The 16,908-nt window shown below is 34.6% G+C and overlaps 2 protein-coding genes across 2 annotated transcripts; both read right to left on the bottom strand.

The window, feature by feature from the left end:
* Nucleotides 1-8,125: 8,125 nt before the first annotated feature.
* On the bottom strand, nt 8,126-9,570 carry LOC133858537 (wall-associated receptor kinase-like 22). The gene has a single exon (XM_062294017.1). It carries the CDS (start codon nt 9,417-9,419, stop codon nt 8,307-8,309), a length of 1,113 nt encoding a protein of 370 aa, XP_062150001.1. The 5' UTR covers nt 9,420-9,570; the 3' UTR covers nt 8,126-8,306.
* A 1,093-nt stretch (nt 9,571-10,663) lies between these two features.
* Nucleotides 10,664-11,611, bottom strand: LOC133870894 (wall-associated receptor kinase-like 8). Its single transcript, XM_062308201.1, has one exon. It carries the CDS (start codon nt 11,609-11,611, stop codon nt 10,664-10,666), a length of 948 nt encoding a protein of 315 aa, XP_062164185.1.
* Between the last annotated feature and the right edge of the window lie 5,297 nt (nt 11,612-16,908).

The raw sequence follows: 16,908 nt of genomic DNA, 5'->3' as shown, positions 1-16,908 counted from the left end.
TTTTTACCATATTATAGCCTTAAAATGTTTTTTTTAATATATATTTATTGTATAATAATTAGTTGAGAGCCTTAGGCGACTGTGGTAGTCATCTAAGGCTATGTACTACTAAGTTTTTCCAAACAAACTTGTTTCAGTCGACCCTAAAGAAAAGATTCTTAGAAAACAAATTTGAGAGAGGGAGATAGCAGATCTGCTCCATCCTCATCTTCCTTTTCGTTTCTACTCACCGCTCCTACCATTTCCATCCCATTATGGTTTTTTCTTTTATTTGCAGGTATTGTCCGACCAGATCAGCAATTTTGACATCTCCGCTATGTATCCGTCCATCTATCTCCGTGTTGTGTTGTTCATCTCATTTATGGTTGTTGCTACTGTTTGCTGGTTGTGTTTTTGCTTTGAATGAGAGTTTTTTTTTTTTTTTTTTTTTTTTTTTTTCTCCATAGATTTGCCCTCATGGACGATCTATAGTATGAAGGTTAGTCAGGTGTGAAGGGTACGGTTATCCCTCACGAACTTGATAGTTCGGTATAAGGGGTTATCTCTCACGGTCAATTTAAATAAATTTTTCTAGGATATTTAGTTACACTTGTCTTAGATCTAGTCTGCTCGGAGCAGATGTGCTCTTTAACTATCTTTGTACATAGGTTAGCGGAAAATGAAAGTCATAGATAACACTTTATTATAAGAATTTTATTTGTATCTATGACTTTGTAACCTCATAGCATATGATTATGATTTTGTAGAGATTTATATTTTGTGATATAAGAGCTTTATGCTCGTGATCTTTGATCAATGAAATACTCAAATCTTTCGTTAAAAAAAACATGTTTAACAGAATATGAAAAAATAAAATAAAGAAATACATGCAACAATATCTCATGATCAACCAAAAAAATTTAGAACAGAGGCTAGATTAATTCTTGATTAATTACCTTCAATGTTGCTCCTTAAACCCGATCACGACCTCGCCAATAGCAACGTAAATATTACAAGTATCTTTTTAAACTCTCCAAACCTTCTTGAGGTGTTGCAAAATTATTGGCTACCAATGTGAATGGTGGAAAGGTTTATAGGAGGGGATTCGGCTTCTATGCGGTAGTTTACACTACCGCATAGATTTTGTAGTCTAAAACAGCACCGTTTTAGACTACAGCAGTCAGCAGAAGCCTAGTGACTTAAATGCGAACTTTTCTTGAGCTTTCATTTTCTCTCGCCCTATCAATTAGTGTACTGCCTTTTCTCTCTCGCTGATTTCCTTCCGGCTTCCTCTACATGGCACTTGATGTTCTTTCAATTACCCAATATTTTATCTTTCTTTTTTTTTTTTGTAAAAAAAAATATATATATATTTTCATGCAATTTTAATTTATGCTTCAACTTTTAAAAATAATATTTTAAATTTTAACATTTTTTACTTCAATAATTCCATTTAAAATTAATTGACATTCATTTTATAAGGATATAAATTTCTTACAATTCGGTGAGTTGAAAGAATTCAGTGTCTAAAAGTATTATGTGTCCCTTAAGCATATAAGAAACAAATATTTTTTTTATTAATATTACTAAAAAGCATGCGACAGGTACATACTATTAAAAAAGTGTGTTTTTCGCATATTAAAGGATACATGATACTTTCAAAGATTGATTTGTAAAAAAAATCCTACAACCCAATTTGTTAAAAATTTATGTCCTTCTATTAATACCTATGAACAAAAAGTGAATTGATTTTGCAATTATAATTTCTGATTTTTTATCACTTTTGCAAAAATGTACCAAAATTTTAAAAAGTGTCAATTTAGGGTAAACATCTTTAACTTTTTTTCAATTTCAACCATCCGTTAGAATTTTCCGTTAAAACATATTCATGCATGGGTATTTTTGTAAATTCTGTTAAATTTTGACCAACACTTAAATCCTCGCAATTTATTTTTTCCTTTTTCTTTCCCTAAAAATATAGGTATTTTGAAAATTTTGACAATATCTAACAGAAAATCGTAACAGATGATTGAGATTGAAACTTTCTTAAAGATTTAACAAAAATATATTTTTTTAACAAATTAGGCTGTAGGAATTTTTATACAAATCAGTCTTTGAAAGTGTCATGTGTCATTTAATATGCGAGAAACACATTTTTTTTAATAGTATGTACTTATTATATGCTTTTTAATAGTATTAATAAAAAAAAAAATATTTGTTTCTTATATGCTTAAGGAACACATAACATTTTTAAAGATTGAATTCTTTCGACTCACCTAATTTATAAGAAATTTATATCCTTATAAAATTAATTGACATTAATTTTAAATGGTATTAATGAAGTAAAAAATGTGAAAATTTAAAATATTGTTTTTAAAAGTTAAAGCATAAATTAAAATTGCATTAAAATAATTTTTTTTTTAAAAGATAAAATATTGGGTATTTGAAAGAGCATCAAGTGTTGTATAGAAAATCTCGCGAGTAGAAGAAGCCAGAAGGAAATCAGGTAGAGAGAGAAAACGAAAGCTCAAAGTTTTAGGGAGAGAGATTCATATTTAAGTCACTAGGCTTCTGCTGTAGTCTAAAACGGAGTATAACATCTATGCGGTAGCGTAAGTAGTTTACACTACCGCATGAAAGCCGAATCTGGAGGGGCATGACCTAAAAAAATTTTAACAATTTTTTTTTTTTCTTTTTTTTATGATTAATCAATGAATTTGTTTTCCTACTTGTGAACCCTAAATATCTAATCAACATCTTAAAAAAGTTTTTTTTTTTTGAACAAGGAAGAACCTCCATTATAATATGAGACTCAAAGAGCCAGTCCAGTAACTAGGGGTACAAAGACTCCTAAAAACAAAGTTCAGGACTAAATCCTGACTTGAGGAGCAGCTGCCTTAGCATATGGACAAATAATAAAGCCTCTCTTTACACATGAGTTCCACTATAGGAGATAAGAGAGTGCAAATTTTGATTTAAAGGTTGTAAAAAAATTGTGTAAGAAACATTATTCTTTCAAAATATATATATATATATATATATATGGCATGAACTTTATCGCATGTATTATTATCATTATTAGCCAATTATAACCAGGTTTGAACTCAAAATTAATGCTATTATTGGCCAATTATAATCATCTATGGAAAACGTTTTTGCTCCTGTAAAAATAATATTCTATTGCCATACTCTGTTGTATTAATTGTACATTCTTTTATTTTTTTTTTAATTTGTTTGCTTTCGTTCTCTTTTCCAAGTCATCTTCAGATCTAGATAGAAACGAATGAGAACGACTTTGAACAAATCCCAAATTAAAACATGCTTAAGAGAGGCTTTTATTATGCATTTTAGGTCTATATTTGTCTTCCAAAGAATGTTCATGCTGCTTGAGTTTTGAACGTAAAAATTAAAGCAGATATATGGTCTAAAATTAAGATGGCTAGCTAGCTAGCTAGCTAGCTATATATTACTAATTTTCTGACTCAAACTGGTTGAACATAGGATCGTGCTCAACAGGTTCTTGCTTTCTTATTTTCAACAAGTTAGAACATCTTCTTTCACTACACTACTCCAAAAAAAAAAAAAAAAAAAACTGTTTATTATCGCTTGAATAATATCGCTTTTGAAAGGTTATTAACCATAGAGTAATGCTACACATCATCCTCTTGTCCACCTTTTATCCTCCCAAAATTGATGTGGCTCTTAAAATCACCATTGGATCAAAATTCAATAATGATCTATCATAAATTCAATGGTGATTTTAAGAGCCACATCAAATTTGGGAGGATAAAAGAAGGACAAGAGGATGATGTATAGCATTACTCTTAACCATAGGGTTGGAATTTTAATTGAAGTGCCATTACCGCGTCCTATTCCAAAAGGGTACGGGATGCTAACATCCCCACAGATTGCTTGACATGAAGTACTATTAATTGCTAAACCCGCTGCTTGTACATATAATATTGCATCAATTGAACAGAAGAGCACAATCATGATCTGAAATACCATTTTCATCACCGCCATCGATGACGGAATTGTTAAGCAGCGCGCTAGATATAAGCCCCAAGCCCCGGCCCGCTTTATACAACGTATAGTACGCCATTACCGCGTCCTTCTAAAATTAAGTCGCCAAGAAGTTCTATGAAGTTGCCAAGAAGACCAAGTTGTCTTCGTCTGGAATAGCCATTATTGATCGATCAGTACCGTACCTCTCATAAATTTCTAGGAAGATGATCACATGCAAATGGATGGTCCACAATTGTCACTTTTGCATGGGCGCGTCCGATCTTATATATGCGAAGTAGATGAGGCCACGCGCTTACTTCTGATTTGTCTTTTGTTTACTTGACAAAGATCAAACAGCCAAGTGGATCATCTACGCCATTCATTCAATTTCAAGATTGAATTATATCAAGATAGAGGTGCTTCCGCGCGTGCCCCTGTAGAATATCGCCAAAAGCCTAAAAGTCATTGCATTCATTTCTAGCTAGTGCCTGGAAACTGATGCAAGAGAAGATGTTAAATGATCGTTCAATATAGTAGCTGAATTAATTGAACGATATAGTAGCTGAATTAATATTTGGAGACCAGCCGGACGAGTGCTGTTGAACGAGGTACAGGAAAATTTATGGTTGATTGAATTCGAAGAAGAAGGTGACAAAAGGAAAGTAATGGCTGGTAGGCCATGGTCCTATGATCATACTTGTTGGGGATAATTTTCACCTAACCTGATTCAAGTATAGTTTGATGAGTAGTCCTATTCTTGATAGAATCGGGATAGGACTCAGGGTCCAATCAAATCGAAAGTCTAATAAAAGATCAGATTAGAAGTCTATTGAAAGATTAGATTAGAAGTCTAATAAAGGATCAAAGTCCAATTAGAATTCTGACAGCAGTTCTAGATCAACAAGGAGCAGGAATTCTAATCCAGGTTTGACTCCACCTCTTTGCCTATAAATATGCACATACTTCAAGTATAAACTCAAACTCAATTTTTTTGTACACAAAGTATTATTTTCTCACAGAAGCTAACTTAGGCATCGGAGAGGACTCTCGGAAGGGTCCCTTAAGCGTGAAGAACATCAGAAGAACGTGCAGATTCACACCATACCGAAAACTGTACCAATAGTTTGGTGCCGTTTGTGGGAACGATTATTTGTTCTCATACAAAAAAAGAAGATCTAGCATGGTGATGAACACATGTTCCAGAAGTCAGATTAACTAAGAGCCCATAGTCCGAATGGAGCCGGTTATTCAGAACAATCCACAGCCTCCACCGTTCCCTCCCCCGGACGGTGGAAATCAATCTCGCATAGCAGTGTTAGAAGCCCAGATCGAATCCTTAACACAATGGAATGCCAAGTTGCTATGCAGGAGGCCAGAACAGCCCCATTCCGAGGAGAATCGAAACGGGCATGAAGAAGAAGAGCGCAACAACCATACCAATGGCTACGGTTGTGGAGAGGAGGATCGTCGGGAGGACAAACTCCAAGAAGATAATTTTTGGGAAGTCAATCCCCGGGAATTAAGGAACAGAAGGCCTGACCTTAATGGAGATCTGAGCAGAGTTTTAGCCGAGCTGGAGAGAAGGTGCATGTACATGGAGATGGAAAGGAAGGACAAAAACAGATCCCACTACAAAAAAAATTGCATTTTGTCACTTGCAGGTTGCCACGTGTATTGGGCCAATACACGTGGCAAACTGTTAGACACGTGTAAATGGCCATGCGTGCGCGGTGTGGTAGATCCAGGTGTTGCAAAATGCACAATTTGCCACATGTACAGTGAATACACGTTGCCATTGTGCCACGTGTCCCATAAAACACGCTGTGACACGTTAGACACGTGTAATATGCACGTGGTTGACATTTCAGCCATGTGGATTTAATACACGTGGGACAGTGGCCACGTGTATAGACGTCCACGTGGCACAGTGGTCACATGGATTAAATCCACGTGGTTGACTGTCAGCCATGTGGACTTAGATACACGTGGCCGACAGCAGCCAAGTGTATTGTAGTCTACGTGGTTGACAATCAGTCGCGTGGATTTAATCCACGTGGCCATTGTGCCATGTGGATCTTGATCCATGTTGCCTACTACTGGCCACGTGGATTATCATACACGAAGCGACAGTCAGCTGCTAGCATTTTGCGACGTGGCTAGGTGCCACGTGGCAAAATGTTTTTTTTTTTTTTTTTTCCTTCCCCAAAAATATTACAAAATCTATTTTACCCAAAAATATCACAAAAATATTAAGACAACATTTGAAATTTACCATGGACACAAAATCAAATTACACAAATCAACACAACAATAAATTATGTACTAATAAGCGTGTTTGTTACTAACAAAACAAAATTACACAGAATATCTACAAATCTGAAGACTGTCTCTGCAGATCACGAGCTCCCGTACCAGGCGTGTGTTCGCCAATAGGCGATTGCTGCGCAAGGGATGGTGTAGCGGGCGATGGTGTTCCGACGGGGGAGTGCTGGCTCAGCTGTCGTCCAATAGGCGACAATGGACCAATCGTTGTCGCATTACCTGCAAGTAATGAAAACAATTAAAGAGTAGAAAATTTTATGCAAATTTAAACAAGTAATGAAAATAAATTAAAAATAAGCAGTTTACACAATATTAATCATACTTGCAGATGCACTACTAACAGACGACGTACTACCTCCGTTTGCTGGTGGACACTGCTGAGCACCTGGGCTTACATGTGATACTCCCATGGAGGTGAGTACGGTCTCGAGTTGTTGCAGGCGCTGCTCCAAGGCGTCATTCCTCTAGGTCTGAGCCTGTAGCAATGTCTCCATTGTGGCCATCCTGCTCTCATGTATAGACCAGTCCCTAGATGTGCCCTGAGATGATCCCCCTTGTGAGTGAATGTAATATCCCGTATTTTAAGATATTGAATAAAATATCTTAAAATATGATTTAAGACTTAATAATAATGTAAAAGAATAAATATGAATATTTATGAAAATATAATTTCGCTAATGGGTGCCCTATTGCACTAATCACATTGTTAGAAGCTAGTTTTGTTGAATGGGTTGTGCAGACTTTTAATAGCGGGGAGCATGAAGGGGAAGGAACACATGATGTAAGAGGGTCAACCATAGGGTAGACATGTTTTGATCACTCAATTAAGGACATGCGAAGCTAGTTACGAACGAGATGTTGATCTACTTTGCATTAGACTTGTTTCTTGATGTTCACTAGGTCCAATTTTCCTACTATTCACTACATTTTACTTATAATTTAATATATATATTGTGTAAATTTGGTGTTGGGTGATGTTTGTGTCTAAATATTACTTGATTTAAACACTCGTGTACATTTAGATACAGAACACATGAAGTAAGCACAATATTACTTGCAGTTGTTTGATAAAATGTCTCAACGAGGATGAAAATGGACTGCTTTGTTATTGACAATTTGACATATTATCTCTCCACCAATCTCCAATATCCAAAATATCCAATATGCTTTAATTTTCCAATGGTTCCTATCTTGATTTTTCGACTTTGGCTATACGCCATTTTTCTTGAGGTTCAACCTCAATTTCTTTGAACTACCAAACTGCTGGTTGTTGGATGGGCAGTTACCTTCCATAAAGAACTTGATCAATCATTTGAAAAGTTATTTTATTTATTTTTGTTAACGTTGGTTTTAATTGATGGGTTTTTGTTAATGAGATGGCTTTTGGTATTCTTTCTATTTCACACTCGAAATTTCGAAAACTAGCCGCAACCCACGTATAGAAAACTCACATAATTATTTTGGTTTTTTTTTTTTTTTAGAGGGAATTGAAAATTTGTAGTGGCGCGCAGTCAATTAGAATTAGTTCATTCTTCAAGAATTAATTCATTTTGAGAATTGAACAAGAAAGATGGGTATGGCCGAGATTGATACTCTTACGGTGCTACACAGTCCTTCACATTTCTCTACATCTGGCCTTCTTTACATATTTTGTTTGTTCTTAGTTTTTCATTTTGTTGATGAATTTCAATCGTTATTTCATTAGATAACTGAATAGTATTTCTCATGGAAATTAAAGCAATAATATTATTGTCAGACAGTGAGGACTGTGTCTTCAAATGAAGAAATTATTGTTATTAAGGAAGAAAATGATCAAGACTTTGAAGTTATTATCAATAACATTAAGTGTTCTCAAACTTTAATCAGATTCAAACATTCTCCTAGTTTATTTCTCCTCATTCAAACCATAGAAAAAACCCTACAGCCATCGAAGTTAATTCTGGGTTGAAGCGGATGATGTTTATTCATAGCCTACAACATTACATTAAACAAATACTAATTTATACCGATTGGGAAGACAATAATGGTTGGACATCTACAGATGAGGTTGACATTGTTGATGAGGGAATGACATCCTGTGGCTCATACATTTCTGCTTGGACATATTCAAGCTCTTCATGGTTTTGTTGAAGGTTAGGAGCTTTTTGCAACATTTGAACTGCTTCCAACTCCATTGTGACTTCTTTCATTGTTGGACGTTTCTTCCTGTTTAAGTACAAGCACCTTTTTGCAAGGTTCGCAACTACAATGATATCTTCTTTTTTACCTTCCTTCAAAACTCGACTATCAAGAATATCAAACAAATTGTTCTCCTCCATGGATTCAATGAAATATGTGGCTAAACTTTTGGATTCTTTTGTTCTCGTTGAAGAGATCGCTTTTTTGCCGGTTAATAGCTCTGCAAGGACAACACCGAAACTATAAACATCACTTTTTTCTGTAAACTGACTTGATTGGAAATACTCAGGGTCCAAGTATCCAAAAGTGCCATGCACTAAAGTGGTTAAGTGCGTTTGGTCAATAGTGATGGATCTTGAAGTTCCAAAGTCAGCTACCTTAGCTCTATATTTATCATCTAAGAGTATGTTTGTAGACTTAATGTCCCGATGATAAATTGGCGAGGAAGTTGCTGAGTGTAAATAGAAGAGAGCCCCTGCAACTTCTGTTGCAATTCGTAAGCGCATATCCCATGTTAGTTGAAACTCCTCGGTTTGGTGATGGACATATTGGAAAAGAGTTCCGTTAGGAACGTATTCATAAACTAGCAAAGGAACTTCCGTCTCTAAACAACAACCAATTAGCTTAACCACATTCCTGTGATTAATTTGTGAAAGAATGACTACTTCATTTATGAATTCTTCTAGTTTTCCTTCATCAATTACCCTGGACTTTTTCACTGCAACGATTTTTCCGTCTACCAACATGCCCTTGTAAACAGTGCCTTGTCCTCCCTGGCCAAGTATTCTATTCACATTAAAACAGTCAGTTGCATTCTCCAAATCTTTTGAATTAAATAATTTGGTGTTCTCAACTTTTGTTTCGTGTGAAGATAATTGTTGTTGTAACAATAAACCACCATTTCGTTTGAAGAACATGTTCTTCTGTTTAATCATCCTCCTTCTCTTTATCACTTTGTAGGACCACCATCCGCCAACAAGTAGAACCAATAGCCCAAGGCTACCACTGCTAAGACCTGCTTAATACAATGTAATAGAAGAAGATTACTCATTGCAGTAAAAGGTTATAGCAATAGTTTTGATTGAGAACGTTGTCTTAAAATTTAGAGATATCTTCTCTTAATGCTAGAAATTAGCCTGACAAACTATCATGTGACAAAATGTAAGTTAATATATTTTAACTATCCAAAGTATTCCAAAAGAAGGAGATAGTAAAAGTGCATGGGTTGTTGAAGGAGAAATATGATTAAACCAAAAAAGCATGAATGTTTAAAGGTTTGCATTAGAATTCTCTATCGGCAATTTTTAAAGTTGTAGCCATTATTTTAAATGAACGGGCATGCATGATTTAAAAACTTGCAGAAAATGGTTTCTTTAGCCAATTCTTAGAGATCGAGATTGGGTGCACTATCCCTTAATATTTTTGGGGCGGTCAGTCATCCCAAGGAGATGTTCGACCACTCCAATAAGCCTTGAATGGCGACTGAACCACCCCCTCGAGCCTTGAGGAGGTGGCTAACCACCCTCTCAAGGCTTATAGGGGTGGTCGGGCTCTCTGGCCTCATGAGTTTTTGGGATAGTTTGGCAAACCCCCAAAACCTTTAAGAGGTTGTTGACCACCATCGAAGCTTATGAGAATGGTTGGCCATTTCTCGAAAGTTTTAAACTCGGTGTCCAGCCACTCCTAAAAGTACTTGGGGAGGTCGACCATTCTCTTTGATTGGATAGTTTAAGAATATGCAAAAAAAGATTGCCTCAAAATGATTGAGTGTTCATTTAAACTATTTTAAGAGATGTAGGCTCCTACAATTGTTAGAGAATTTCAAGAAATCCTGATCCTAAAGTTCCAATATATCTCAAAATCAATTATACCTTAAGCATTCCTCTAGATAGTAATAAGTAGTGAAGCTTAGTGATATATTTATTGAAAATTGATTACATAGAAAGTGTACGAGAAAATATTAAAAAAGGAAAGAAAAAGAAGAAAAGATTTGTCACTACGCACGCTTGAAAATACTGCAAAAATATATACGAGATTTATGGCTCACCTTTTAAAAAGAAAAATAAAATGGGAAGCTTGTTTATACTTTGATCGGAGTAAACGTACATACCTATTATGAGCAGTTTAACCCGAGTGTTGCCCATATCTGACATGTAATGATGGAGATAAACACGTACAGTTAGTATCTAACACGAAAAGGAAGGAGGAAGAATAAAGAGATAAAATAGACAACAGCTTTAAAAACTTTACCTGGACATCCTCCAACAAGATAGGGATTTCCGTCAAAGCCCTTATTGCAATAACATGTATAAGAGGTCTGGTACTTACTATCTGAAATATAATTATGATCATAACAATTGTACTCTGCTGCGGTCTTCTTGGCTATTGGAAGTGTGTTGAATGATGTATCAAGAATCCCCCATTCCAACACCACAGGAACGTGCGACATAATGGAGGACATATTTATTAATGAACCACTTTCCCAGAACCAATCGTCTTCTACCAAGAATGCAGACTTGCATCCTTCGGTGACTGCAGGCTTCCTAGGATCTATTGGATCTATAGTTGTCTCGAACGTATTGAGACCCGAAGTAATTGTGGTTTGGCAGCAGCTAATGCCATTGCAACTATCATCATATCTCACTACTTTACTCGAATCGCATCTTGAGCTGCACCCAATCATTGAATCATCCGAGAATCTCATTGAGGCAGTGTTATCGCAACCCATGGCGACGAATCTGTTTTGGTAATAGGAGAAGATGAAAGAGCTGTTTGCTAGCTCTACATTTTGTTTTCTGCTTGAACTATTAGTACAATTAGAAAATGTCGGATAATTGACGCGAACTGTACTTCGTGAATATCTATAAGTGTCTTCTAATGAAATGTTGAGAACCTCCAGGTTGAGTCTCTTCAAAACAGGTTTGGGAGAGCCCAAAGAGTCATTCATGCAAACTACTTCAAACCAGTCATCAACGTAGCAACCAGCTCCTATTCCAAAAGGGTATGGGATATTTCTAACATTCCCACATGAGCTTTTTGCTTCACATGAACTACTAATTGCTAAACCCGCTGCTTGTTCAGATATTGCATAAATTGAACACAAGAGCAAAATGATCTGAAATACCATTTGCACGGCCACCATCTCTCTCTCTCTCTCTCTCTCTCTCTAGGATGATATGATCAATGGGAGTACTGTGAAGCAACAAAGCCCAAGCCCCCCTCTTTTTATAACGCCATTATCGTCCTTCTAAAAGTAGCTAGCCATGCAAGAAATTACATGGAAGTTGCCAAGAAGACCTCTTAAAAAAAAAAAAAAAGAAGTTGCCAAGAAGACCAACTTGTACGGACGTCTTTGTCTGGACTAAAGTTTATTCTTTCTGTGCATGAACCTATATATATATAGCAGCCATTATTGACTACCTCTCATAAATTACTAGGAAAATGATCCCATGCACTGATGCACATGGATGGTCCACAATTGTGACTTTTGGGCGCGTCTTACATATAAGCATGCGTTAAACAATCAATTACAAACACCCACCCTTCAAATTACTTTCGTATCAAACCCGAATAAAATGAAGCCTAGCTAGTTTAGATCCCGGAAAATCATTTATGATTGGATTTGTACTAAAATTTGCAGTAATTATTTTGTTTTAATTTTCAATATTGTACAACACCAAAAAAATAATCAAAAACTTAATTTCAATTTTATTGTTGTGAAGCCTAATTTTTTACAATATTCATGACTAAAATTCTCGTTCTGTTGAGCAGTAGACACAAGAAGATTAGTACAAGCATTACAAGTGTTAGATTGTTGATCTTCTGTTGCTTATCAACCATCGACACAATTCAAAAATATTTAACGGTATGTGTTCATATGATAATACTCAAGTTATACTTTTAATAAAGTTTCGTTAAAAATTGTTTACCAACTAACAAATACTATCAATTAAATTTAAACTAAATTTATACGGAGCTACTTTTTTTTTTTTTTTTTTTAGGCGGACATGCTGAACTTGGACTCTTATATAGTCCTAGTTGATCGATCAGCATACCATATGCTGAACTAGGACTTGGTCAATGTGACTTCATCGACTGCAACAAGGCGATCATATCATATGCTGACCTATGATTTATTATTATTATTATTATTATTTAAAGTGGTTGAACTATAGGACATGCTGAACTAATTAGTCCTAGCTAGTTCAATAATTTCATAAAAAAGGCAATGAAAGTCACCCGTGTTTGAACTCATTCATTTCTGATAGTTATCTCATGACATTAGGTAGTTGATTATCAATCACATAAAAATAAATTATATGAAACCTCAAAAATAAATGCACTACATGCATGCTGAGGCCGGCCCTTTTTTTATTTTTATTTATTTATTTTTATTTATTTTTATTTTTTGTAAGTATGCCTTGGAGGAGGAAAAGAAGCAAAATAAATTTACAATGTGGACTAATAAGATGCCCATGAAGATGACCAGAAAAAGGCTCCCATTTAATATCAAGTGATGTACCGAAGAATTTCATAGCAATTATATATTTTCCAACACCAAACTGGGCATTATCTGATTACTAAAATGCTCCGATCGAGGTTTTTCTTTTTCATTTTAGGGGTAAGTTAGAGAGGTGCCATAGAAAAAAGAGGGTATAATACGAACCTAAATTCATAATCATCAACAAATTGCTTCTTCAGTAGGGGTGGAAGTTGCATGTTCACAAGCCTGGCGAGGGGTACGTACTTCTCTCTCCTACCATGCGGTTGGTAAACAATTAGCTCAGTGATAGAAATCAAACTGGATGAAATCAAACGGGCCCCTAACTATTAAGGTCACCGGCTCACCAATGTTGCCGGATGGCCTAGCGGCCCATAACCGAAGGGTCCAAAGAGGTTAACAGTCCACAACTAAGGGTTGGCTAACTAGGCCCCAAATGGCATATGGTAGAGTTGACAATTTTTGACACGATTCCCGAATTCGACACGAACATGACACCAAGTTATATGGTTTGAGTTTAGGCTATAACTTGTTTATGACCTATCTACCCGTTTATGACATGCCCAACCTGTTTATGACCATATTAGCTAAACGAGTTGACCTGCCATTCCAACGTGTTGATTCGACCAACCCGTTTTGCCAACCCTAGCCTATGGTTAGCTCATTTCTAGCTTAAGGTTAAGTTTTATCTAATTTTTAAGAGGCGGTATTATTTTGTAATGGTTAGTAATATTTAATTTATGTTTTAAGAGTCAACATTTAATAATGTGTTTGGCCTAAAAGTCAGTCAATTTAAGGTTAGGGATTCTGTCAAAGTCTATTTAAACAGTCTTTTTTAACCCTATGATTCAAACGATGGTAACATTATGATTGAGATTATGATTTTTATGAAAAAAAGATATTTATTTCTTGAAGACGTGATTTCTCTTCACTTTTGGTGGTGAGAGTCGTGAAACTCTGGTTCAACCATTTCTTATCGTTATTTTGGTGAGCCTTTGAATTAACGTAATATATATATTTATTTTATGTTGTTTTCCTTTCCGTCCCACTTCAGAAAATTGTGTTTATATTTGTAAAAACTAAAAAATATAGGTAAAGAACAAAACTTTTAAAATTAATCAAGTTGCTCGTGCCTCGTGAAAATGAATAAATTTAGGATTCATTCATTCCAAATGAATTTTAAATCAATTATTTTTTAAGTACCCTTTATATGTAATTATATTGAAAAATATTTTATTCAAAAAGGTTTGGTTTAGTTTAGACGCCTAAAAGTAACTTGGTATTGGGTAATGATGTATTACCAGAACATAAAATAACCTATTAAATTTTTAGGAAAAAATATACTTTAACCCTCTAACTATCACCTATTTTACAATTACATGTCAAATTAAACACTTTTTTTTTAAACCTAAAATACCCTTAAAATTATTTAAAAATTAATTTAAAAAATATATAAAAATAACCATTTGAAAAAAATAAATTAAGGGGGTTGTTTTCAATTTTTTTTGTTTAATTTTTTAATAATTTTATTTTTTTCAAATGGTTATTTTTTAATAACTTTAAGGGTATTTTTGCAATAAAAAATATAAAAGTGTCTAATTTAATTGACATGTGATTGTAGTATATAGAATTTCAATGTCACTTTTTAAAATTTAGAAGAGCAATTACAAAATAAATAATAATTCGAAGGCTAACATTATCTTTAAACTTTGACGGTTTAAGGAAATGACAGACACAATTTTATTATTCTATCCTTTCTTGTATATTTTTGTTTTTGATTAATAATGGAGACTAAAAATAGTATTTTACTTAATTAGTTAGACGAATACATATATATATATACACACTTCCCTTTTCAGAAAAACCCAAATAAAATAAGGCCAGAATGGTAAGTTCCATTTGTCCTGAACGAAGCTAATTAGACGACTTGGAGAAAGTGTAGAGCCGACTGGTTTCATTTTACTTGACTTTCTCCTAGTCTTCTTTTATATATATAAATAAATAAATAAATAAAGAAAAAAAGACTTGGAGTCTTGGAGAAAGTGAAGTAAAATTGAACCGGCTGGCTCTGCACTACTAAATTCAAAGAATCAAATAATGACAAAGGGTGGAATTAAAACACAACAGAAGAGCCCAAATTGGTACCAAATACCAAATATTAAGAAGGTTTGTTGCCTGTTGCCATCCCTTGAGTCATTTTAGGTACAGGTGAAAGGTGTGGACAGAATGGAGCCAAGGCCTTGATAATATCATCCACTTATAGAGAGAGAGAGAGAGAGAGAGAGACATCGAACCACCTTTCTCCATCAGTGTCAGCTCTCATTAAAATGAAAATAATGAAAGAAAGTTAGCCTGCTCATTCAGCAGTTTCATTTTCTTCTTCTTCTTCTTCTTCTTATTCTTCTTCATTCAATAGTATTTTCAAATTTCTGCTCTTTTTGTTCCTCACTCACAACAAATCTGAACAAATATAATGGGGTCAGTGGCATTTCAATATCGATCCTACTCTTTCTGGCTCCTCTGTTTTAGTCCTATCGCTCACAACAAACATTAGATCGATACTTGATCAACTAGAAGACAGTAAACCGTTGAAATAAAAAAAGCTATTTGTACAAATTGTTGATATGGTGGCTTTGAACTTTAGCATTCCACCCACACATTAACATGGCCAATCCCTTGTATTGGTGGAAAAGTATGGTCTTTCACGTGAACTCTTTTCTTATCTATAAAAGAAGTGCATTAAATTCTAGAATTCTTGTCCCAAATGAATTTGGCTTTCTCAAACTAACTTCAAAGCTTTCTTCGCTTAACTTTGGACTAGATGTCATGTAATTTTAAGAATTTAAGTGTTCATTTAAAATGAATAGTTTGACACAAAAAGTAAAAAGTAAATAAAAAAATTATTTATATATATATATATATATATATATATATATATATATATATATATATATATATATATATATATATATATATATATATATATATATATATATATATAAGTAAATGGTCCAGCCAAACTACCCGTTTAAGGAGTGGTCAATCACTCCAAAGGTGCGGTTGGGGTGGGCCAACCATCCTCACAGGGTGGCTGATGAGCCCCTCACCCTCACCGCACTCTCAGGGTGGTCAGACCACCCCAGCCACTCTCATGAGGGTAGTCCGACCACCCTTTTTATTGTCTTTTCTGAATTTTGAGAGTGTAAAAAACCCTTCAAACAGCTGTATAAAATAAAAGACAAAAGAAAGCTTTGTTCTAAACCACACCAGAGTATGAAAACAAGAGCCTAATAGAGGCACACATGCAGTACAAGAAAAAATTGTCGTTCCTCAATAACTCTCTCAAGCGCGCTGCTCATAGTAATCGAAGAAGAAAAATTTTCTATAAGTTACTTTTTGTAAGTGTAAAATTTGGGTGTAATGAAATTTTGTGTTTGAATGAATTTTTATTCTTTTCCACTATTTACTCAACCTTTGGTTAGTGATTAGCTTCGTGTTCATTTCTACTTACTCATATATGTATCTCATATCAAGGAAGCATATAACTTGTCAAATTCTCAAGGGTTGACGTGAATTGCTTGATCGTGAAATGGATTAACCAAATAACTTGTTCATTTAAGATGTAGTTTAGTTGGGTTGGGTGCTTATCTTGAAGTTGTTGACATGAATTGATATTGTGTTAACGTGGATTAGATTTATTTTTCATTGTCATTAATTCTTGAACTGTAGTGGAAATCTCGAGGCAGGAAAGACAGCTACTCATAGAATCATAGACTTAGTAAAGCAGCTTAAGGCCTGATTTAATCTAGAAATGAACATAGAGCTTTTGGTTATCTTATACTACCATAAGACAATTGGACATATATTATTAATCCATGTTCTTAGATAATTCTTGAAATAGCTAGCTAGTAGAATACAACATA

The sequence above is a fragment of the Alnus glutinosa genome, chromosome 1 (genome assembly GCF_958979055.1).
Source record: "Alnus glutinosa chromosome 1, dhAlnGlut1.1, whole genome shotgun sequence".
Classification (NCBI taxonomy): domain Eukaryota; kingdom Viridiplantae; phylum Streptophyta; class Magnoliopsida; order Fagales; family Betulaceae; genus Alnus; species Alnus glutinosa.
The sequence above is the reverse complement of the archived record's forward strand: the minus strand, read 5'-3'. Positions and strand labels throughout refer to the sequence as shown.

Excerpts from the sequence above, each read along its gene's own strand:
- LOC133858537 (XM_062294017.1), bottom strand. The coding sequence starts at position 9,419 with ATGATTAAACAGAAGAACATGTTCTTCAAACGAAATGGTGGTTTATTG.
- LOC133870894 (XM_062308201.1), bottom strand. The coding sequence starts at position 11,611 with ATGGTATTTCAGATCATTTTGCTCTTGTGTTCAATTTATGCAATATCT.